Below are 26162 nucleotides of genomic sequence, written 5' to 3' on the forward strand. Positions count from 1 at the left end.
TAAAAAAATCAGAGCTGTGGAGCATTACCAAATTACGTGATCTGGCTCCATTCCAGCTCCGGATAAAACCTCATAGTTCTACTGTTCCATGTTCCTGCTCCGAGCTCCGCAGCAACGCCCTGAATTCGATCTCCGTCGTATTTTATATTTGTATGGTAGTATTAAGTTGTCTTACGACCCATTCACTTAGACTTCTGTTTTGACAGCTCGCACGTGTCGTACTATAAGGTTTGAATCCTTTAAAGGTTTTTCTTTAATTTATTATAATTTTAAACACTTTTTATCAACACTATTATGTATATATTCCGTTACCCATTATGATATGTTGTATTATATTAAATTCGTCCTTTCCTGATAAATGCCTTACCATATTCATTTTCCTTCAACCCTTGTTATGAATTTATTTCAGAGAAGACAAAATGTATTACTAACTAAATATAAAATAATTTAATATAGGAGCATGTGTTTTTATAAATACTTTTGTTATCAAATCGGTTTTTTGTTGATTAAATAAAACTAAATATAAAAAACTTCATTGGTAAACAACTATGCTTTCGTTGGCGTTTTTTTTTATCAACATAGCGATTCATTCAATATATTGTTATTGTAATTTTTTTTTGTTTTTGAATTATTGGAAAGTAAATTATTATATATATACATATATGAAACCTTATAAAATTTGTTTGAAATGAATACAAAAATATTCAAATTATATATTTGTTTTCAGCTAGTAAGAATGAGAGATGAAACTCCACCATCCTCCGTTGACGGAGATGATGAGATCATGGGTGAAGAATCCGACGAAGATGAGATGGTCTACGTCGGTGATGCAGATGAAGTGTTGGACATCCTCGACAATCCGAATATCGAAGACTCAGACGGTGATGAAGATATTATCGACAATGCAGAACTTGTTTTCAGTCGGCACAAAGGTTCAGTGTTCTGTGGCTCTATCCATCCCCAAGGCAAGTTTGCCGTCAGCGGAGGCGAGGACGACAAAGCCTATGTTTGGGACATCTCAACTGGGGAGCCATTATTTGAATGCACCGAGCACTCGGATTCGGTGCTCGTTGCCAGTTTCAGTTTTGACGGAGCGTTTTTGGCAACAGCTGATATGGGCGGCCTCATCCAGATTCGACGCTGTCCAACCGAAGCTAATGCTACTTGGGAGCCTATATGGTCAAACCAAATAGGTGATCTGTCTTGGGGCTTTTGGCACCCGGGTGCACACGTTTTTATATGCTGTGCTGAAGTTGGTGATATTTATGTGTGGAAAATACCCTCTGGTGAGGCTAAAATTTTATTGAATCACGGACAACGGGCACCATGTGGAGTTGTAAGAAAAGTTTTGATTATACATATGTATATTTATTTAAAAAAAAAATGTTTTGATTTGTGCGGTCTTTTTTCCTTTTTATAGCTGTTACGAGATGGTAGACGATTGGCTGTAGGATACGACGATTGTTCTATTAAAATATGGGATCTAAAAACGGCAACGAGCTTATTTCACATTACTTCTGAATCTAAAGAAATTGCTATAAATGCTATAGATTCCTATCACGATAACAATCTTATTGTTGCTGGATGTATCGATGGTAAATTTTGTTATAATTATTTCCATTTGTCTTACTTAAGGATTTGTTGGTATGAAAATTTACGTTGTGTTTAATTTGAATAGGAAAAGTTATAATGGTAAAATCTACTACGGGAAAAATCATCGGAACCTTAAACGTCGACTCCACAGTTGAATCAGTAAAATTCAGTAAAGATCCAAGTCTTGGGCTGTTTGCTGTTGGTAAGTATATTTAATTCGATATATCTGCTAACCCTTCTGCTCTATGAATTAATTAAAATCAGCAATGTGTTGTTATTAAAAAGATAATTAAAACAATGATTTATCTATTAATACTTCATATAAAGATAAAATATACATATGTATAATGTTTTATATAACAAAAAAAAACCACATATGTACATACAAATACATGTAACACTAAACTTTGAATGATTTATGGTCCGTTTATATTATCCAGTACTTTACGTCAACAGCTCGGCACAACTCTGCACGGAAAATTACTTCTATTCATACTATACAGCACCGCCTGTTTTCGACACGTTCATATTGGATGAGTGCAAGGCAATATCAGCTAACATATGCATTACAGAGCGCGACGATACAGCGCAATATTGCTTGCGTCGTATCATTGAGTCAATATTGTCACTACGACATTTCTGAAAAGATTCATATACGCATCGCAGCACTTTCGTTAGTACGGGTGCACTCGCCACTATGACGTCATGTCATGCGTGAATATTTCCATAAGCTTGATAAGTTTCGGTGACACGTACTGTTGTATAATATGCATAGATCGTGTTGGTTACTGCTGTTTCGATACGCCACAACAAAATGCTCATGGACCTAACGCTCAACGGCACAACGCGCACGACCTAAAGCTCACGCGACCAAACGTATCGTAATTGTAATTGAAAATCTTCATAAATACGAAGACACAAAAAGATCCTATAATTAAGTTGGTACCTTGTGAATAAATTGAGATTAAACTGAAATATCTAATAAATATTTCATTTACTAATCTGTAATAAGATAATGTGTGAATTCGTCACGACAAATTTTATTGAATTTTGGATTAATTTTGTTGTAAAAAATAGCGTTTAATACGTACGAATAATTCCGTGAGCGTTTTATCTGTGAATGTTATGTCCGTGAGTGTTATGACGCATGAGCGTTTTATCTGTGAGTATAATATCCGTGAACGTTATGTCGTGCGCGTTGTGTCATTGAGCGTTTTGTCGCGGAACCATTACACATTACGAAAGATATGAATATGTCCATATAAAATGTACTAAAAACATTTTTCGTACTTCTGTTTATGTGTAGTTGCCGACTTGAGCTGTGCTGGTATAAAAGAACCTTTAAAAGTACAAAGATTTATAAATGTATTCGTGATATTATAACCATATTCGTTGTATTCATTCAGGTACACTTGATGGAAGTTTGACTGTTTGGGATGCAGCGAGACAGACTTTGCGTCACAACTGTGCTACGCAAGAAGGCGGTGAAGCTATCGGCATAACGTCTATGATGTGGATTAACAATTACATCGTGGCAACCTGTATAAGCGGATGTACAAAAGTATTCGACGGAAAAAATGGAGAATTAATACAAAATTTCAGCGGCCACAAAGCTGAAGTACTAGACATTTCACATTCTTCGGCATCCGATAGTATTATGACCACTTCAGACGACGGCACCTGTAGAATATTTAAGTTAGATTTACCGACGGCTTGACCTACGATTATTATTTGAAATATATACTTTTTATTGTTCCCAATGTGTTTTCATGTATTTATTATTTGTATTATCTACAATATTACATACAGTTACGGTCATCAACGTGCTAGTTTGCTCATACTCGAACCAATCTGGCCAGTTATAGTTACGGTGACCATATTTTTTGGGAGAAAATAAAGGACATTAGGAATCGTTTTGTAACTTAAAAAAAATGAAAAATTATAAATTTATAACATTTACATATAATAAAATGTTAGCATAAAAATTTTAAACAATCATATACACATTCTTGAAATTAATTTTAATATTTTTCACAAGAATCAACTTTTTTTAATAATGCGGGTTCGTGCTTAAAAATCAAAAATTGTTTACAGCTCATTTCAAAGTTGCATTTGGTATAAATGCATGCCCCTATATAATCTATTTTAATTGGGTTTTCTCATGGGTCCACATATAGTTAATTCACAAATAAAAATATTCGTTCAATTATTATTAGATCCAAGGAGACTTTTAAAGGAGCAATTTTAAAATGAACCCATGTTGGCAGGGCTTGTCATTTTGTCATCATTCTTCTATCTTTTCATTTGTCGATCTTCGATCTCTCAAACATTTCTATAGCAGAAAACTCCAGTAGGATCGTCTTAGTCCTAGTGAAATAGCGACAATCAACTTAACAAAAAAATAATGGACAAGAGGGCGATTTTAGAAAATAAATAAATTTAAAGAATAAAACAGTGAAATAAAGGACTGGCCTCTTAAATAAAGGGCGTATGGTCACCGTATTTATTGTGTTAAAAGAACAAATAGTTTGTTCATGCACAAACCTTCACGCATAAGTTTAAGTATTCTCGTCACATCCTCGTATATATTTTTAATCTTAGCGGAAACGAGAATTATAGCAAAGGTATTAAAATTATAGAGGCTTACAAAGGATTTCCCTTTTGAATACTAAGCGTTTTGACATCTCAAAGGTTTTGAAAGTGTCATGCGATACCTGGCGAGTGTATTTGAAGATAGCTTTTGACTGTTAGTAATTAAACTAATAGTACGTCAATTGATAAACTATTATATTCCTGAACGAACTGGAGTGAACACTTGGACTGGAATGTATACACTTAAAACTATGCAATAAACGTTTCCGTAGAATCATCAATCCTACACACGATTAGATTGGACATACTTATATTTGTCATGAGTGGGAGAATGCTATGAGAATATCTACAAGTATAACAATACTTAAGTTTAATGAAGGTACAATTCTGATATCTAATGTGACTGTAATTTGTCTTAAATACTTGCTATTACACTACAAATAAGGTACATACGTACATATTTCATATTCATTTTCAAATTAATGTGTCTATATGTATATAGATTCATAGTATTTTGCACCAAATAAGAAATAATTAACCCTTTAGTGCTGTCGTCTTTTCTATTCTTCATGTTAACCCTCCACGCTGAAAATTTCGTCAACATTTACAACTAGAATTATTTAGAAATCCAATAGAAAGCAGGTATAAAAATTATAGCTAATCCAACAAACCCTAGATAACTACCACCGAGGATTTCGAATTTTGTAAAGGTGTGTTTAGACTCTAATATATCTTGCAAAAATATAAAGAAAACAAAAGAAGTCTATTAATGAATGTATTTTTCCAAAACTAGTTCCATCTTCGTCATTGTTGTTAAAATGTAATGCTCACAATCTTTTTTTTTTTTTTGATTTTTAAATGCTTTTTATTATTACGAAATTATGTTCACAATACATCTTATATCTATTTTAATAGCTACTGATCTACTGATCATTTTCTATTTTACAATTTAATTTAATTTGGTTAGTAATCATAGTATTATATTATTCTAATGTTAATCTGCAGCATAATAGGAAAAATAACACAAAAACCTATTTACAATCCTTATAAGTCACAATCTAAAATACTCAGCAGTTAGGGATTTCCATCGGGTAATTCTGCTATGGTTATAAATTCAGAAATTCCGATGTAAACGAGTCTTTATAAACGTTGACAAATGAATCACACGGATTACACGACCCATGTTCAATGCTAACTTAAAAGGCTTAGCAGGTAGTATTCTTATTTACTTTGTACATGTAAAGTTTACAACGCCTATCGGCGTTTTGCAGGCCTATGGACTTCAAAAACAGCAAAACGCCGATCGGCGTTGGTCAGCATTCAAAGGGTTAAACTTTTTTTAACTTCCTACATATGTAAGTTAATGGAATGTAATTTAATGACGAGATGCACGACATGTACTTTTATTTGATAAACAAGTCAATCCACGGTGCGTGTTCAAACGGTGTACTCTTCCGCTCTCATTCAATTGTGCGTTTGACAAAGGACCTGACAATCTTAATGAAAGTTATATCGCTTTAAACGAAATCTCCACAGCATTGTATACCATTTACAAATCACACGTAGTCGACAAGATCAGACTCATGGTATCGGACTCATATGTATAATAGTAACAAAAAAGAAGAAAGTTAAAACAATTTAAAAAGACATGTTATTGTTTGTTTTCTCATTAGTAATAAGTTATTACTAATAACATAATTGAATAGTATGAGTTGAATCGTCAAAAAAAGTTGCATAATTCGAGGAAACCGTTCCTTCCGAGAGGTTGTGCAGAAAACTTTCGACAGCCATAAATTAAACGAGGACTTGCGCCTGCAAATAAAAAGACCGGTTATTCCGGTAGTTGGCCAGTTTCTTTTTTTTAATTGACAAAACTGAACCAGACAGAGGGTTTAAAAAATCCAGCAAAATAAAAAGGGGTTGTAGAACAAAGCCAATACATGTGTTGAATGGCTATATTTAGTAGGTTTGAAGTTTCACACAGCGCACTGATGTGATATCTAAAATCGATTTTATTGGAATTAGTGACGTAAGCAGCTCAAACCTTGTGAAAGCCCTTTAGATAAAATTTTACGTGGAAACAAAGATAACGCAGAAATTGTCTGGATGTAGTGTTCTATTTATTTTGTAGCTGTAGGCGAAGAGTTCGCATTAAAAGATGAGAAAGGTTGCTACTTATTTATGCCTTATTGTACATTCTTCAAAGTTTGTTTTTCCCCATACGGAAAAAAACACAGAATTCCATTCGAGATGTTATCACTGACAGTTTTCGTTGGAAACATTCCATTCAAAATTATCATAAAAATCACAACATGAGGCTATAAAAAAGGTTGAAGGTTTCAGAAATTGTTTATTTATTTTATTTCTGATTGTAAATGCATCTAACTTATAAGGTTGAGGCTGAATTGTTTTTTATTGTCATTTTTAATTTCGCTGGATTGACAAGCACCAAACATTCAACAATAGTTAGCCTTTAACTCATAGTAGATTTCTTTAACATTGTTTTTTCCAAACACATAAGCCCTAGCTCAACTTTACTTCTGAGCATTTTTTATATTTATAGTTCACGTTTTTTATATTTTTTAATTTATACCAGGAAGGCCTTACAGGTAACCCCAATGCGCCTTCCTGGCTAGAAACATTATACATTTGATACAATATTATTAGTATCATACAAAGTACATAAATTCATATCAATTAATATCCACAGAGACATCTATGGTAGGGCTTCTAAGCCGGTTTAAACCGAAACCGAAAAGCCGGCTTTTTGACCATTTTTCAAAAAACCGAAAACCGGCTTTTTTATGTTTTCTTTAATTAATGTTTTTTTCCTCAAAATTAACAATTATGAATTTTAAATTTCTATGAAAGATCAAAATAAATATGTATAAACGCTCTTAGGTAATGGGCGTATATTTCTTTGAACAAAAAAAAAAAAGCTACATTACTTTCTTTCTTGAGCGGTTTCTTTGAGATTTAGTAATGGACCAGGTCATAAACCAATAAAATATTATTGAAAGTATGTAGTTTCAATGACCTACCCAACTTCAGGTATAGAAAGCATCCTTATCTATCGCAAATCCCACACTATCGCAAATCCTTGTACTTGAAAACATCAAAAAAAGTAGTCAAATGATTTATGGCAAAATGCATAGGAATTTCCGAAATATAATTGATTTTTCTTCGAAGGAATTGCCCTTTAAATATTGAGGCCACATACCTACTTTTATTATGGATTTAAAATGTTCGTGATCAAATGAATTTGCCGTTTCAAATGAATTTGTTTCCGAAATTTGCAACGGTTGCTTTTGGATTTTTTAAGCTAAAACAGATGCGTAAAAACAACTTTGAAATCTCTTTATCTATATCTTTGAATCTCAGCAGTTCTTAATATTAAAGTTCACGATTCCACAATTATAGTTTTTCTGCGAGGTTACACATTATTTTTTAAATAATATATTCTTGATAGTAGCTTATTTAAATCATTTAATTATATGTGCGTATTTAGGATCTGCCATTTTACGGCTGTGATATATGTACATATAATACAAATTGTATTATTTGCAATATTTGTAATAATAATATAAAGTAATAATCTTATGAATAGAGGTAGGATAGTCACAGTGCTATCCATTGTTCCATTGTTGTAAATCCTTTGTAAAAAAGGTTCGGCAAACCTTTAACAATGCATTTACAACCTTTGAACAATACGCGGCACCTTCTGGGTCCGGTGACTACTTATGAATGTTCATAATGTTTATAACTTAATTTAATTTATAAAAAACTATTTTTTTGCATAATATAGATATATATATATATATATATATATATATATATATATATATATATATATATATATATATATATATATATATATATATATATATATATATAATGCAAATATATACATATTTACATTTTTTTTTCGATATAAAAATTTTAAACTTAAAAAAAATCGTATTTTTCTAAAACCGGTGAAAGCCGGCCAACTTTTTATTTGTAAAAAAACTGAAAACCGGCTTTTTATTTTGGGCGGTTTTTTGGAACCCTTACATCTATGGTCAAATTTGTAAATTTGCAGTATTTTATACAATTCAGCGAAATTCGAGATTGCTGAAAAATCGAGATTTTGCGAGAAAATTAGTAAGACTGTTAATGTTAATGTTAATTTCGAGTCTACTTAATGATCTAACTTTGTTTAAATAAGTTCAGATAGCAATGAATATTCTTCTTTGTGTCATTTTTTCCAGACGTATAGATATTGTTCCCTCTTTTGGACCTCACCTCGTTATCTTCATTTGGTAACGTGTTTTATATCATCCACCGATGGTTTTTTAATAAATGGTCTCTTCGTTGTATTAATATCAACTGATCTGATTTATAAAACAGTCGATTTTTTTCAGTCATCGTTCATTGATTGATTTAGCAACGTGTCCTAGTCTGCATCCATATCAACAGATACATTGTTTATGTTATCATAAAGTCTCATATTTTAATTTGAGTTTGAGATAAACTGACGTCAATCATTTGTCTTTCTATAACATGTTTGCCAATTGGAGCTTTTTAGCTTATTGCGAGTTCATCTACTTTCTACTTTCTCGTCCTTAATCCTGTATTGTTTTACTTTGATCAAGATGAAGTTGCGTGCGAAACATTAATCGATTCGATATTATGAACAAGCTATAAAACCCCAACGCTAGTTTAGATCAGTCGCCATGATAGACGCTAGTTCGATGTCCTGTTTATCATTTAGTTTTTTTTTTAACTTAAGAGAGCTTTATACATAGATTGAAAGCATAGCCCCACAGATTGTTATCATAAAATTCATACATAAACAAAGATCTCGGAGACACTAATCAGAAAAGCTAGATTCCAATACCTCAATGTTGACATATGTAGTTTGAAACCGAATTCAAAAGTACATACATATTGACGTTCTTTTCAGCTTCATCACCTTTCATAAAAGTGCTATTGTGAGTGAGCCACACTGCTAGCGAGGGTGGCTGTTGGGTCATAAACCTAATTTTAGCAATTTACTAATTTGGATTTATAAATGTACTGACTCTCGGAAAATATAATAATTCTAGTATTTCCACCAAGAGCGAAGCGAAGTCATTTCTAGCTTAGATTTACACCAGTGTAAATATTTTTTTTCGGTTGGTTATAGCGCTGTCTTTGTTACTCCGAATATATACCATTTATAATAAACCAACTTAAAACAATTAAAACAAATCGCCAAAATTCGAGTATTTAGCCAAAACCTACAATGTCAAAATCGTTCTCAGAAATCAATGATATATGTAGGTATATTAAATATTTTTATAACATCATCATCATCATTTACATCCATTCGCCATATAATTCTGACCAAAATGGTAATAATATTGTAACGTGGGAACATTAAGGGCCGGGCCGCACCGTGCAACTTTGTCGGCCGACTAGTTGCGCGACACGAAAAAATGTATGGAAATGTGTGCGACGCACAAGTTGACGGGTGTGGCATGTCCCGTCTACCTGCATGCATTGGTCTGATCGCCCTCAACCAAGTCGTTCGCAAGTCGCACAGTGCGGCCCGGCCCTAAGAGGCTAACAATGGAGACCCCAGAATTGGCCTAACAGGACATTGGGAAGTGGTCGGTAGAATTCCTTAGAACCCTAAGAGCGTGAGACTCACTTAAAACTCACTTAAAAGGTACCTAGACAATGGAGAAACAAACGGATCGGGGAAGCTGTAGTGAGCGACTTCCCCTTTATAAGGAGGTCTTAGGCCAGCCAGCAGCATAGCTCGGTCGTTAAGCTATATTAAGGCCATATCAGATCATTCTGGAACGAGCGCTGGCTGCGCGTGGACGTCCTAAATTAGTCAATAAATGCTGTGAAGCGACTTTGGCCTTTCATTTGGATCTTCAACCCACCCCTACGAAACAATATTCTGACCAATTTAATTTTCTTTTTTTTTCCTTCGCCTATTGTTTCTCGTTTAGCTCAGCTCTCGGTGGAGCCACAGCTTTATGTACGTACAATGACTGCTAAAAGCTCTTTGGTCCGCCTGACTGAATTGTGAGTGGGTGCTGTCAGAAAGGAAGTACATACCTAGGTAGACACTTTGCTAAAATTATCTTTTCTTTTGAGTAGCGAACAAAAGGAATATTTTGAAGAACAAAGGGACCTCAGAAACGGATGACCCTGGACTCTCCCATCCTGTAAGAGACCTCGCGTTCAAATGTCTTGTTCTCAACTGGAACTAATCACCCGACAGATGTGTGTCGGATATTTGGCGTTGTTTTCGACCGCTCCTTCAAAGAGCCAAAGGATGACAGGATTTCGAGAGGGGAAGACGGAAACGTTTATACACTCGTCCCGCTTCAGGAGGGAGCCGACACAGTGGCAGTCGTCCCTCTCCAACCAGGAGGGACACCGACCCGTCAATCACAATCAGCGTCGAAGGGTCAGCGTCGGCTTCCAGAAGTCGCCAGTGGCAGTCGTCCATCGGAAGTGCTGCCACCAGCTCCAGGAAGCTTCGTCCGGTCGAAGACGCCGCGACCGGAAGCTGTCGATTGTAAATGCCGAAGTTCGGCGCGTAAACGCTTCCACAACGACCCCGATTGTGCGTTCGCTCTCCCGAAACGGAAACGCGACACTCGCGGTCACACACTCGGCTTTATTAAATGCAATTTATTTATATGAAGCCAAAGGTGTCAGCCCATTAGCCGGATTTTTCGTCAGTACACTACGTCCGCTGGCCAAATAACCATCGCTCTCTCTCTTCAATTTTGCAATTTTCGATTCATTTCTTTGCAAATTTGTCGTCTCGCGGCTCGATCTAGCATCCTGTGAAAGACTGCTAAAGTAGTCTCCCAAGAGGCTTAGCTAGAGAAGGGGCACTGGTCAACAAAATGTGTGAACTTCAATTCAATCACCTTATTTTCAAATTAAACTAAGGGTTCAATTCCAATTTTGGCGACGAACATCGTGATCGCAACTTCATCTGGATCATTTGCTGATACATGGGGAAGTTGCAGTTGCAAGCGCCGAAAGTGGAACTAAACCTTAAGGGCCGGGCCGCACCGTGCAACTTTGTCGGCCGACTAGTTGCACGACACGAAAAAATGTATGGAAATGTGTGCGACAAACAAGTTGACGGGTGTGGCATGTCCCATCTACCTGCATGTATTGGTCTGGTCGCCCTCAACCAAGTCGCTCGCAAGTCGCACGGTGCGGCCCGGCCCTAAGCTTTTAATCAATTGGGTTAATATGTTTACTAATTTTGCGTTATAAAGTGTTGTCGTGATTACATAAAAAAATAATTTAAATCTTAACCGGAAGTAAATTGTCTGTATCATGGTGCTTTATTTACGTATCAGGACATTTCATCGCACGACCATTTCATTACGCACGCCATTTCATCGCGGTGACTTTTCATCGCACGAGCATTTCATCGCAGGAACTTTTCATTGCTGAGGAACTTTGAACATTTACTTATTTTGCATATTGATATGACGCAACAAGGGAAGTACATGCATTGCTATAGGTCCAATAAGATAAACAAAAATTGACCGATACAAAGCATATAAAGTGTACATGATAGATCAGCATTTCTCAACCTATTTTGCACCGTGGTACCCTTTTATACCTGATGTAAACTAGCGAGTTTATTTATATCTGGCTCAAGTGTTGTTAGTAACATACGGAGATCGCCTCTTTTTACTAAAACATTAAGACGGTTATGAGATTTTGAGAGGAGATGCATAATTCGACTAAATCCAGATTCATGTAAACATCTTTTTTCTTAAATCTTCGGTAAAATCTTCGATATTTGCCAACCATTGAAGTAGCCCCCATCTACATAGTATATTTTCACAAGCTAGTTTATTTTCGAAATGCAAACGTATAAAAATTTTATAATTCTATTCTGACTGTGCCTCCCCTAGAGCTCGTTATGCCTCTCCAAAAGTAGAATTTTAGTTTGTGCTTACCTTGAGAGGGTTTGGGCCTCTCAAGGGAGCCATGTGGACCCATATTGTGAAACGCTGTGCTAGATTATTCTAATAAAAACATATTTAACCAGGAGCGTGGTCTATTAGTGAGTGTTGTATTTTTTCGTGTCACGGGTTCGATTCACGGTGTCACAAGGTGTCACGGGTTCGATTCCCACTAGAGTCTCGTTGTTGGCCAGACCGTGGTTTGTCAAGGTCGATCGTTTCTTATCAGAATTTGCCAATTTTTCTGATTTCCATTGAAACGGTTCCTGTAAAATTGGCCAGTAGCGTACAAAATATCGAAATAAAAATTAAATTAAAAAATTGAAATTAAATATCAAAATTAAGCTAAAGAGCTAGATTGAGCTAAAATTAGATCATCTAAATTAGATGAGCTAAATTAGAAACACAGTAGTATATCGTGACGACTTTAAACAACAAGGTTTTTTTCGCTCGTAATCAGAGAAATTATAATATTTCTCTGGTTGTAATGCGTATCGTCGTAATTCAAAACATTGTTGTAATTCAAAATATCAACGATGCTCTAATTTTAGCTCAATCTCGCTCTTTAGCTTAATTTTGATATTTAACTTCAATTTTTTAATTTAATTTTTATTTCGATATTTTGTACGCTACTGGTTTTAAAAGTTGGCCCAAAATCGTCGTTGGTTTGGTCCGTACGCAGCATTACTGACCCTATAGCTACATATGTATGTATGTATGTACTTCCCTTGTTGCGTCATATCAATATGCAAAATAAGTAAATGTTCAAAGTTCCTCAGCAAAGTAAACTTTGATACTATTTATTATGTAAAAATGTTGAAATAAATTTCTTATCTACATACATGAAATATAAGGAGTTGAAAGTGAAACTAGTTGAATACTTCATATCTTCATCAAGTTAGTTTCGCTGTGCGGACAAGTGAGAAATTGTATTGTTTAAATTTTAATGTTTGAGAAATTTATAATACCGACGATTTTCATTTACATATGGAATTTTGAATAAATTATGCATTACTTCTGACGTTAGACCATGACCTTTTAGATGTGCGATTGTATTGTATGAATAATATATCGAAACCTGGTTTATCAGCGCCTAAATATGATTCAATTCAATTGCTTCGGATAACTGTATATTACATACATAACATGTGTGATGCGTAAAAATAAATATTATGTTTTTAAAAGAGGAATACGTTATCTGTATAGTATTAAAGGGGATAAGACTATCGTGGTAACAACTGTGTGTACACATTTCAATCGTAAATTAATATGTGTCACAATTTTGTACGATTTCACTTTCGATTTAGAGGGGGATGATTCAGAGTGAGTCATAAAGTGGTGGGAAAGTACCATCCGTGAGTCAACACTCCGTATCCAAACATAAATAAATAGCATCAGTGTACATAATATCGTAAAAATACGTACATAGGTGGATACAATATTTTGTAGATTTAAGTTATCAAGGATTATTTGAGCTGTAGATAGTACATGTAAGCAAATGAAAATTAACGTTTTTTTTTATGGATATTGTATAAAATACCTGATGGTACTCTTTGTGATTGATTAATTTAAGCAAACGAAATATGGGAAGGGGGGGAGCTTGAATCAAAAGTTTATGTTATTTTTGACGGATTATTATTAACTCCGTTATTTTTAGATATTCTATATGTGGGCAAAATAATTAAAATAAAATGAAAAGTGAATGACGATGCTAACTTACATGTTTAATTAAAGTTTTTTTGATTAGTGCTTTTTTTCTTAGTTAATTTAGTTAAGTTTAATTATTAGATAGCGGAAGGTGATTAGGGCAATCTGCTTTTGGAGCGTTAAAGCTTTTGTTAACTTATTAGGAAAACTTTTTTTTTGCTCTCTTGCATTTAGAACTGTTAGAACGTGTATTGTTATTTGTCATTGCTTTTCAAATAACAATAGACCACTACATTATAATTAAAGGGTGGATAGGAAGCGTATCGTTTTTCCAGGAATCAAGGCGTTTTGGGTCTATTTACAAAGCTAGAGTGTAAAAAAAAGGTTCTTCATAAAATTGGACAAAGCACAGCGAACAATTAACAATGAATGGCACGCTTCCGGTCAGATCTCTAATTATAATATAGGCAATATATTTTTTTTAATATTATCAAAAATTCTAAATCTTTATAATTACTAATACCGGGTTGACACGACTAGAGTAGCTTGGACGTCCAAACCGTTCAAAAACGGTTGGATCACCTGTTGCCACGTTGCGAGTAGCGTCAAAGTTACGCGCATCGTGTCAACACGGTATAAGTAAGGGACGGATACTTAAAAGCAAAGTTCGGCGTTCACTATAAATAAAAATGGTTCATATAGTCAATTTCTTAGAAAAACCATGCTTTTTTGCTCTATTGTAGTGGTCTATTGTTATTTGAAAAGCATCCATCCAACGGTGAAATCTGATTATAGCTAGAGGTAGGATAGTCACAGTGCTATCCATTGTTCCAATGTTGTAAATCCTTTGTAAAAAAGGTTCGGCAAACCTTTAACAATGCATTTACAACCTTTGAACAATACGCGGCACCTTCTGGGTCCGGTGACTACTTATAGCATACTAGTGGTGCTACCCGGCTTCGCTCGGTAAATGGAAATTAAATGAAAACCATTAAAAAAATCTTCATTTGTTTTTTTAATTAAATTTATTTGAATCGAAAAAAAATTATATTATTTAATGACCGACCAATCACAAACGTCTTTAACTTTGACGTAGCCAATAAGAAACGACTTTGACGACATCCAATTAGAAACGAATTACAGACGCCATTTCGGTTTTATATACATATATGATAAAATGTATATGTTTACATATTTTGCAAATATAAAAATGGATTGTAATTATTTTCTAAAAATAAATACTGTATCTTTTGCCTGAGAGATAAATATGCAAGAAGGAATAGAAAAAAATAGTAAATATATGTACATCCCAGCCAATTATTTTTTATGTTTCTTAGAGAAATACTTGTGTTTTGTATTTGACTTTGGATAAAACATTGCAGATGAACTGAACCTATATTTTCAGTCATGAGCTTGAACAGTCCTGAACTGCATCACGTTCATCAGTGCAGTGGCGATCTTAACATGAATACTTCTTGCAGATTCACCACCAGCCACGCTGAAAAATGGCAATGGTCCGTCGAGCAGACCAAAACCAACACACAATAACCCAAATTAAAAATAGAAGGGGAGCGTTTGCGCATACCGTAGCCGAATTTTAACGCATCACACACTACGTACATAATTTTATCTGCCATACGTGCAAAACCACAACTTCGCATACATTAAAACCACGCCGAGTGACAGGGGCTGAGAGCGAGACACGGCTATACATCGGACGAGCGTTAGAGCGAGAGACGAACACAAACCGAATCTCAACTGGCGATGTCGAACGGAAGGGATCGCACGTGGTCATCAGTGTCGTGGTGTACGCGCGCGCGCGAACACGGTTTTCCCGCCACAATTCAAACTTTTCCCGCCAAAATCCAAACCGTCATGAATCAGTGAAACCCTACCTTGCATTCTGTCGACCATCTGAACTGTAAAATGGCGAAGGTGTCGGCGTCGGAGGCCCGTCCTCCGCGCCCTCTCGCACCCTCAACCGAGAACGTGGCCGAGGATGAGGGTTCCGGCGGCGGTTTCAAGATGAAGAAGGAGCTGGGGATGATGGACGGGGTGGCCATCATCGTAGGAGTCATCATCGGATCCGGGATCTTCGTCTCGCCCAAAGGAGTCCTGAGGTACTCCGGCTCTACGGGCCAAGCGATCATCGTCTGGATCATGTCTGGTGTGCTGTCGATGATAGGAGCCTTGTGCTATGCTGAATTAGGTAACTTTCTACAATTATATAGTACTGTTAATATAAGCCATTTTTTTCATTTGCGTTTAACGTATTCGTTGGATATACTCGACAATTTATATTTACATTTCTCGTTTATATTATAGGCGTGTAATCAAAATTTGACATTCAAATTTATTTCCGTAACTCTATCGACGTAAAATTTCATATAAAATCGCATTGTAAATCTACATCCTTTTAGTTTACAATCTTACAAACCATATCTACGTATACAATTAGTACTTATGTACTTCATACTATTGTTGCAATTTCTCTATTTATTTAGTTTTTATTTAGCAATTTGCTATTAAATAAATTAATAAATGTGTTGACTTTAATAAAATAGTTTGTAGCATTGAACAGTTTTTGTATGATGGTGTAAATCCAGTATAAACTGTTTTTAACGTACATACATACAAAACAGACTGCACCATGGAAGTGCACTTGTAGTATTGATTTAGTCGCAGGTATACGGAAATGTTTTCATTCAACAAATCCAAACCTTTTTTCAACAGAAAACTAACGAATAGAGAATACCTTTCCTTAAAAGCATATATAAATCAACAGAAAATATTATGCATTGTACTATATATGTATGCATTCTTAAGAGAGATTGCAATTGCTGGGTTACAATTACAATAATAGAGCGCTAACCAAAGTGAACTTTGCTTCGTCCAATTTCTCCGTTATAATTTTCTCTGATAAAGCTTTTGTTGTTGTTGTCGGCATGTCAAACACCGGTCATGTATTCTTCATGTCATTTCGACCAGGATATGTTTGGTCTTTTTCCAATCTGTACCGTTTGTTTGGCCGGACGCGTTCGGGTCGTCGACTCTGGCGCGTCTACCCAATTAGGACGAAACTTCAACGGATTTCTTTCAAATTATACACACCTTATATTACAAAATTATACACCCTATACACACCTTCGGACATCGGCAACGTCTGATGACATCTATTTGATAACTTCTGGCATCAAGGCTGCACTTAATGGAAACATACGCTCGGGAACCGGCTGTGTAAACTTGGTAACGCACAACTGCGTCTCTGTTTGAGGATGAAATACACGTGGTTGTATTATAATTTGAATACAATATGCTTCGAAATATAAAGCGACAATATGAAAACTTGAACATATAAAAATATTGTTCACGCTGTTGAATTATTAGTTGGGATGGGATCAATAATCGGACTCGTTCCTCGGGAGTCGGGACGTTTGCCAGAACTACGTACATACATACATACATAATGCATAAAAAATTCGTTAAAACAAACAAATCTCAATGTGACAAATGTAATCTCATCGAAACTAAAATGCACACATTCAATTAGACAGACATTCCTTTCAAATCAAAGTCTAAGTGTCGTGTTACTGAAAAACGACACGTTCCTTCGGAAGCGTACACGTGTTTTTGTTTTTTGTATACACAATTTTTTTCCAGGCCAATAATATACATACATACATATTGTGTAAGGCGAATTACACTTGTAAAGTGATCAAGGTTTATTTCAGAAACTACATATTTTTATCTAGCACTAATAGCAGTGCGTTGGCGTTACAAGTTAACGATTCCACCTTGCTAAATTTAATCCTGTAACTCTTGGTCGTTGTTGCATCATACCTTTGCGCGAAAGTAAACGTATCACCTTTCTAATGATTATCCACGTTTTCGACTGTTTTGAAAATACTAAATATATACTTTTAGGCTAACTGGTTCGCAATGCGATAACTGTGACTGAAATTGATAACGGAATAAGAAAAATTATCGTGCAATAGGAATACATATCAATAAAAACATGAACGGTGCAGTAACTTTTAGCACAGCTGGTGTACACTTTCAAATACCATGCCAACTAAATTGTTTGAATGTAATTATTATTGATTAAAAACAGAAACATACAGTATTACAATATTATTATACACAAAGCTTCATTTCATCCACCATCCACTTTGTTACAATCAGTTGTGATTTAAATTTTAATTAAACTTAATGCAATCGTAAATATATATGCATTTATTATGAACAAGTAAGGGTTTGCCTTTTATGGTTGAAGGACTTCTTAATTAAATGCTAAATTAATTAATTTTGAATCAATATACAATTTTTGTCAAATTAAATAGAATTTGTATCAAATTAAACATCATCTACAGCCACTCACCATCCACTGCTGGATGAAGGCCTCTCCAACACGCTTCCATTCGTCTCTGTTTGTGGAACTCTCATCCATCTCACCCCATACATTTACCTATAGGTAAATTCGTCTACCCATTTTCCTTGCGGTCTTCTTTTTACCCTTTTGCATTCTCTTGGGTACCATTCAAGCACTTATTTTGTCCACCTTTCGTCCATTCTTCTAGTCACGTGGACCGCCCATTGCCATTTCAATCTCTTAACTCTATTCACTATATCCACCACCCTTGTCATACTTCTCACCCACGTGTTCCGCTTCCTGTCTTTCCTCGTTATGCCGAGCATACAGCGTTCCATACTTCTTTGAGTGCATTGGACTTTGTGTAGCATCTTGGCGTTCAATTTCCAAGTTTCACATCCATACGTTATCACTGGAAAAACGTCATATTTATTTATTTATCCATTATATATTAACCCCGACTATAGGTATCACTGCAGGCTGCCCAAAGCGATACCTATGATCAAACTTTTGTACACAAATACCACCATTACACATAATGGTGGTATTTAATTAATTATTATACACAAAACATTAGTTGAAAACACTGTGCGACAACCTCTGCCATTCAACTCTTCCACTATGAAAGCTGCTGTAGCAGCTCCATCATATATACATAGATGGTCCTCTTCCCAATTTATCGAGCAAAACTAAAGAGTTGATTGCAGTGCGCATCGATATTGCTGCTTCTTCACTCAAATTAACCATTTTCATTCATGTTGAATTTTTTTACTTTTATGCAATTTCTCTTGATTGTTATTTGTGTATTTCTCATTTTTGGCATATCTGCTGCTTTCTTTACATTTCTCACTCGTGTAAAATTGTAAAAAAATGTATTTTCCATTCTTTACAAAAATCTGCTTAATTACATAAAGCAAATGCATATTAAAATTATGCCAGAACGAAGCTGCGCCAAATCGTGGGTAACCCGCATTTTTCAGCACCGACTATTGTTATGTATTGATGTTGCTGTTGAGACGGTGATGTGTTAACAATTGAAAATACATATTTATTTTTAAAGCCAAAATTCCGAAAGAGTTTGAACTTGAAGTTATTCTTGTCTTACATAAACTGTACCAATGAATTGGGTCAATGTCAACAAATCAAGTTCGTTGCTAAGGCTACGTTTCAAATATTTTAATATGTTAGCGGAAGCAGTTATACATATGTACATATTAATCAAAATGATATGCAAACTTAACCGAGAATTAGATTTGGAGATGTTTACCGACTTGGAACAGATTAAACCAACGGAAGTTGATATCATCGCGGTTTATTGATAAACATTATTAAAGCTAACGAATTTAATGTGAATATGTCCTCTGTTTTGAAGCTAGAAATTGTATGAATAGATGTATAAGTACTATACATATTAATTGAATGTCTAATGTCAATGAAATCTACATTTGTTCTAAAACGGTTCTGTACTAAATATAATCCTCTTAAGAAGCTTTTTTCCATTCAAGGTAGAGAGTTTTAAATAAAAAAAGATGTATTTTGTATACCATTCAATTTGATTTACAACAATTGCCTAAGCTTTCTATTATGTTTAGAATTATGTTTGTATATTAATTATATCTAAACAAGAATGAAAAAAAGGGACAGACATTCTTAGAACATTAAAATTTAAAAATTTCCTGTTGCTATGCTAAATATCGTACATTATATACATTTGTATACTTTTTTTATGCAAACCATACCACCTGCAGAACAAGCTTGGCAAATATTTGTTTATAGTGACATATTAGCATTCATTATTTAGAAATAATATAATGTTTTAGGTAAAACAATAGACTTGGTTCATAAGGAATTTGTCAAATCAGCGTCTATCCAAAAATACATCTCCACTACCAAAATACATGTCTAAAAAGTGCCAATAATAATACTACTAATAATATAAATCGAATGTAATGATATTCAATTTCTATTATGTATAAGCATCACACGTTGCGAGTCATATTTTGAAAAGATTTGGCTTAAAAGGTAGCCAGTCAGACAAAGTCAATACAAATGAAATTCAATATGCAGGACCGTGCTGATACGCGAAGCCAACAGACTATCAGTATAAAAGGACTGCTCTTTTTTAAAATTGAATGTCGTCATTATAAATATCATACTAAAAATACTAAAGAATAGTTTTGAAATGTGTTATTTTAGTGGTATTTTCTGAGAAAATCGTGTTTGAATACAATAATTAGAACACAAATGATTTGATGGGTCGGTAATACCCACGAGAGCCATTTAGTGTGGCCGGTCCTTCACATAGATTATTTGATAGTGGCGAGAAAAATACTCAGTAGTAGGTGATTGACAACAGGAAGACCACTGACAAGTAATATATGAGCTCATCACTGACTGAGGATACCAAGCTCATAGAGCTACATTTGAATTCTTCATAATTTCAGTACTTTCATCGATGTGTGAACATATTTACTATAGTATATAGTATATGCTGTATAATATGTATACACTGAATAGTTTATAAAATAAAATAACAATCGAATGAAAAAGAAAGTTAGACAAAACTTGTTTTCGCGTTGACATCATAAAACTAAGTAGAGCATCGACAACGATCCAATTTGGGATTAATAACAGTATCGTATAATCATAGCTTTGATTTGTGATTGCATTGTATTATGTAATAATATTTAGTTCGATATATTGAACTGTTAAATAAAATGATATAATATGTAAATTTTATAATTAAATGCTAAAAACAAAACAGGTTTTTGGCATTTTCATCATGTAAGCTCAAGATCTTTACCGTTGTAAAATTCCAGTAATCTTTTATGAATTCTACATTGTGATTTAAAGGTAATTATATACAAACTAATGCTGTATATAATATACACTAATACAGTTTCATTATTTGCTATAATAATGTTCACAGAATATGAAATTATCGTTGTAGTATTGCGACTTTATTGGTGATCAACTTTCTAAACATGTTTTCATCGTCAAATTTTAATGCACATACATATAAAATCTATAAGCAAATATAAATATATTCTTATGTAATGTTATATTTTAATTGATTTGCTTCAGATATTGTCTTCATTTTTATAACATCAAAGAAAGAAAAATTACATATTGATTTTTTTCACCGTAGATTAGATAAAATTTCAATACAATCTAAAAACTATAATTTAAAAATTAGGAAATACCTATTAAAATACAGGCTTTTCACTCCAAATTGAGCCTTTTTATTTCAAATTAAACCTTTTTCATTTCAAATTGACTCCTTTTCAATGTCAATTTGAAAAGGGGTCAATTTGAAATTAATAAGGTTCAATTTGAAATGAAAAACGGTTAATTTGGAATAAAAAACCTTTATTAAACTTATTTATCAAGACATTATCAAAAATTATATTGTTTTTATTCCTTTAGTCAAATGTCTTATTTACTCGAGATTTTTTTATTTTGGTTCAATGAGTGCAAAATGTTTTCAGTCGATATTACATACTTACTTCCAAGGCAAACATTTTGTGATAACCATTTTGACCCTTTCAGAGCTTTAACAATAATACTGGCTAAAATCATTTTGTAGTTTATCAACGTTTAAAAGCGGTACAATAAAACAAACCATAAAATGCGCATTTCTGATAATGAAATCTCAATGAAAATTAGGTTACACTTGCATAGTCGTGCCCACAGTAAAATAATGCAACACAATAATCTTTATTTTATGATAGACATGTGGTAATTTGCACTACATAGATGAATATAACGATATTTACTATTTTTATTTGATCATATTGCAACAAATTTTTATTATATCATGATTTTTTCAGGAACTATGATCCCGAAGTCTGGTGGTGATTATGCTTATATAGGTGCGGCCTTTGGTCCCTTGCCTGCCTTTTTGTACTTGTGGGTGGCATTGTTCATATTGGTGCCCACAGGAAATGCAATAACTGCCCTGACATTTGCGCAGTACATTTTGCAGCCAGCTTGGCCAGCTTGTGATCCGCCTTACGTTGCCGTTCGTCTTCTCGCCGCTCTCATCACTTGTTAGTACTTATTATAAAATGATTCATGTGATGCGTGTGCATTTATAAAAATCTATATAAATATAATATTGCAGGTCTTTTGACAGTAATTAATTGTTACAACGTGAAATGGGTGACCCGAGTTCAAGATATATTTACCGCAACAAAGATTTTCGCACTTCTCATAATTGTGTTTGCCGGTGTTTACTATTTGTGTTCCGGACATTTAGATGGCTTACGATCACCTATGGAAGATACTCAAACATCGCCTGGATATATTGCTTTAGCATTTTATTCTGGGCTGTTTTCATACTCTGGTTGGAACTACCTCAATTTTGTAACTGAAGAATTGAAGGACCCTTACAAGTAAATTTTACATTTATACACTATTATTTTGATGAAACAATAAGACGACTAGTTTTTTGAAAATTAACACTCCAATTGAAACCTAAATAAAACTAAAATACATTATTCCACAAAATATTATTTTGGAGATAATATCACCCAGCACATTGTCCGCAGCATAATCTCTGAAATTTGTTGTGAGTATATCTGCTTAGATACTGAGATGAAATTTTGTGCGGTGTGTATCCCTTCAGTTGTGCTCCATACTGTTATTTATTTATTTTTTACATATATACCAGGAAGGCCTTACAGGTAAACCCCAATGCGCCTTCCTGGCCAATTACAAATTACAAATTACAATTACAATGCAGCATTTTTATTACAAGTCGTTGAATTACGAGACACTGAAAAACTCGCAAATCAATGAGACATCTATAAATTTGTACACGAACTTATTTATTGCACATTAATTAATTACAAATTATAGGTGACATATTGTACCTATAAAAGGGATTTTAGCCAATTTTTTCCGGGAACCGTTTCAACAATGAAATCAGAGAAAATTGGCAAACTCTGATAGGAAACGACAACCTGAAGTCACAAATCCAGGTCTAACCAACAGCGTACCTTGAAAAATTCATTTTCATTCGAGGCCCGGCCCCGGGATCGAACCGGCGCTTCTCGACGCTAAGCAGAAGCTTAACGACCGAGCTATGCTGCTGGCTAACAAAACTATTCAGAAATTTCAAAAAAATCCAAAGACTATGCTGAGGAAACTGATGGATCATATCCGACAACGTGTTGGGGTTTGCTTGATATCCAGTAGATTTCATCTGAATGACAATTTCTTACAAAAATGACTTTTCAATTGAAGTTTACATTTTAAAGATACTAATCGTATAATTTTATCAGTCTCAAATTGTATTTCATTACATTTCGATTTGTAAGTTGTAGAACTCATTACTAATTTCGATTATATTTTACAGGAATTTACCGAAAGCGATTATGGTTTCTATGCCACTTGTTACAATCATTTATGTCATCACCAATATTTCCTATTTCTCAGTACTGTCGAGGGATGAAATATTATCCTCAAATGCAGTAGCTGTAACATTCGGAGATAAAATGTTGGGTGTATTTTCTTGGACAATGCCATTTTTCGTCGCATGTTCTACATTTGGCTCGTTGAATGGAGCCATATTTGCTTCGTCCAGACTTTTCTTTGTCGGAGCTAGGAATGGTCATTTACCACAAGCAATTTCTTTGATTGACATCAAAAGATTTACTCCGGTACCATCACTACTTTTTATGGTAATTATATAAAATTTTTATTATATATACATAATAATTATAAATTTATTGTGACAGCGAATTTTATTTCTGTTTTCTTAAAATTTTTAGTGCATAATAACATTGAGTCTGCTGGTCATACAGGACGTTTACGTTTTAATCAACTATGTGAGTTTTGTGGAAGCGTTGTTTACGCTCATGTCTGTGACAGGATTGTTGTGGATGAGAAGGACAAAACCAAATTTACATAGACCGATTAAAGTCAACATCTGCTTGCCAATTATATTTTTCATAATATGCACATTTTTGGTAACATTCCCATTTTATGTGTCGCCTTTTGAAGTTGGCGTCGGACTTGCATTCATCACCCTGGGTATTCCCGTGTATTTAGTCACAATTTATTGGACTAATAAGCCCCACTGGTTGATAAACGCATCAAATTCGTTTAATTTAGGTTGTGCTAAATTATTTATGTGTGTACCAGAGGACAGCAAAGCATTTTGATAGTGAAAGTGATCGTTTTTTAAAAAACAGTTTGATTCATATTTGTATATGAACATGTCCATTATTACTGAAGTGGTTTAGTGTTCCTTTTTGGAGGATATGGTTATTAAATTTGTATTTTTTTATATATTTATTTCTAATTTCATAAGTTATGATAGATATTTTCAAGTAATCTTCTGTATTACGGCATTTCAACCGAGTTTTTGTAAATATAAATTTGTATATTTAAAATTTTAAGCATAATAATGATAAATTTCTTTTGTAATTTTATTTTTATCCAAACATTAATTATTTTTTAAATAAAAATTTGTCTTCAATCTGTACTTGGCGTATTTGAGTAAATATTTCATTATATAATTTGCAAAAAATTAAATTTATTGTTATAAATGATATAAATATAATTTTACATTATGTGCCTAATCTTCTGTCTTACAGGTTCCTATTGATATTATATAAATAATAAAGGTAAATAAAAGACAGGATGAATTACATACGTAGTTATTTGTCCAAAGAGTAAATATAATAGTTATAATTACGACATTTTAAGCAATTTCAAGAAAAATATCAATTATTAATTATAATAATTAATTGAATACTTATTGTACTGTTATTGATGATGAATAAATGAAAAGCATTTAGTTTACAATTATCAACTTTGGCGGTAGAATAAGTTGATGAATCTCCGAGATTTTTTTAAGCTGTGTCGTAAATTAACTAACGAACTCTAGGCTAAGTGAAAGTGTTCTCTATTTATATAATTTGCAATAAATACCTGAATAAATAAAACAATCTTTTTATTCTATTTAAAATTTTAGACTTCAAAATGTTTAGTAGAACATTTCATTGCTATTGTTGCGTAGGAGTGGGTTGAGGATCTAAATGAAAGGCCAAAGTCGCTTCACAGCATTTATTGACTGATTTAGGACGTCCACGCGCAGCCAGCGCTCGTTCCAGAATGATCTGATATTTTATTTTATTTTTATTTTTACATATATACCAGGAAGGCCTTACAGGTAAACCCCAATGCGCCTTCCTGGCCTATTTTAAATTACAATTCAGCATTTTTATATAAATCACTGAATTACGAGACACTGTAAAACTCGCAAATCAATGAGACATCTATCAATTTGTACACAAACTTATTTATTGTACATTAATTAATAACAAATTATAAACCTCCTATACTATAATGACATATCGTATAGGAGGGATTTTTAGCCAATTATTTTCCGGGAACCGTTTCAACAATGAAATCAGAGAAAATTGACAAACTCTGATAGGAAACGATCAACCTGAAGTCACAAATCCAGGTCTAACCAACAGCATACTCTAAAAAATTCATTTTAATTCGAAGCCCGGGTCCAGGGGATCGAACCCGGTGCCTCTCGACGCTAAGCAGAAGCTTAACGACCGAGCTATGCTGCTGGCTGGCCTAAGACCTTCTTATAAAGGGGAAGTCGCTCACTACAGCTTCCCCGATCCGTTTATGTCTCCATTGTCTAGGTACCTATAGTTTTAAGTGAGTCTCACATTCTCAGGGTTCTAGGAATTTTACCGACCACTTCCCAAAGTCCTGCTAGGCCAATTCGGGGGTCTCCATTGTTAGCCCCCGAATGCACTTCATGCCGCGGTCAATCCCCATAATGTTCCCACGTTACACTATTATATGTTTTATCCATTTTTAATAGTATTATATATTTGAAATAAAATTTAAATATCAAATAATAAAAACATATTTATTACGAAAATTCCATCTATCTAATAACGATTGTCTTGTGCGCGATCGCAATGTGTGAAATAATCCGTTTACCG

General features: G+C 34.0%; 2 protein-coding genes across 2 annotated transcripts; both read left to right on the forward strand.

Moving 5' to 3' along the window:
• The first annotated feature begins 49 nt into the window (after nucleotides 1–49).
• Nucleotides 50–5790, forward strand: LOC143918805 (angio-associated migratory cell protein). The gene is made up of 5 exons (XM_077440874.1): nucleotides 50–228; nucleotides 728–1336; nucleotides 1421–1595; nucleotides 1679–1795; nucleotides 3000–5790. The coding sequence occupies exons 2-5, from the start codon at nucleotides 737–739 to the stop codon at nucleotides 3308–3310; spliced, it is 1203 nt and encodes a 400-aa protein (XP_077297000.1). The 5' UTR covers nucleotides 50–228; nucleotides 728–736; the 3' UTR covers nucleotides 3311–5790.
• Nucleotides 5791–15574: 9784 nt separating this feature from the next.
• mnd (L-type amino acid transporter minidiscs) lies at nucleotides 15575–25125 on the forward strand. The gene is made up of 5 exons (XM_077440726.1): nucleotides 15575–16023; nucleotides 22014–22232; nucleotides 22307–22577; nucleotides 23543–23867; nucleotides 23958–25125. Exons 1-5 carry the CDS (start codon nucleotides 15741–15743, stop codon nucleotides 24348–24350), a joined length of 1491 nt encoding a protein of 496 aa, XP_077296852.1. The 5' UTR covers nucleotides 15575–15740; the 3' UTR covers nucleotides 24351–25125.
• The last annotated feature ends 1037 nt before the right edge of the window (nucleotides 25126–26162 follow it).

This window comes from Arctopsyche grandis, chromosome 11 (genome assembly GCF_051622035.1).
Source record: "Arctopsyche grandis isolate Sample6627 chromosome 11, ASM5162203v2, whole genome shotgun sequence".
NCBI classification, from domain to species: domain Eukaryota; kingdom Metazoa; phylum Arthropoda; class Insecta; order Trichoptera; family Hydropsychidae; genus Arctopsyche; species Arctopsyche grandis.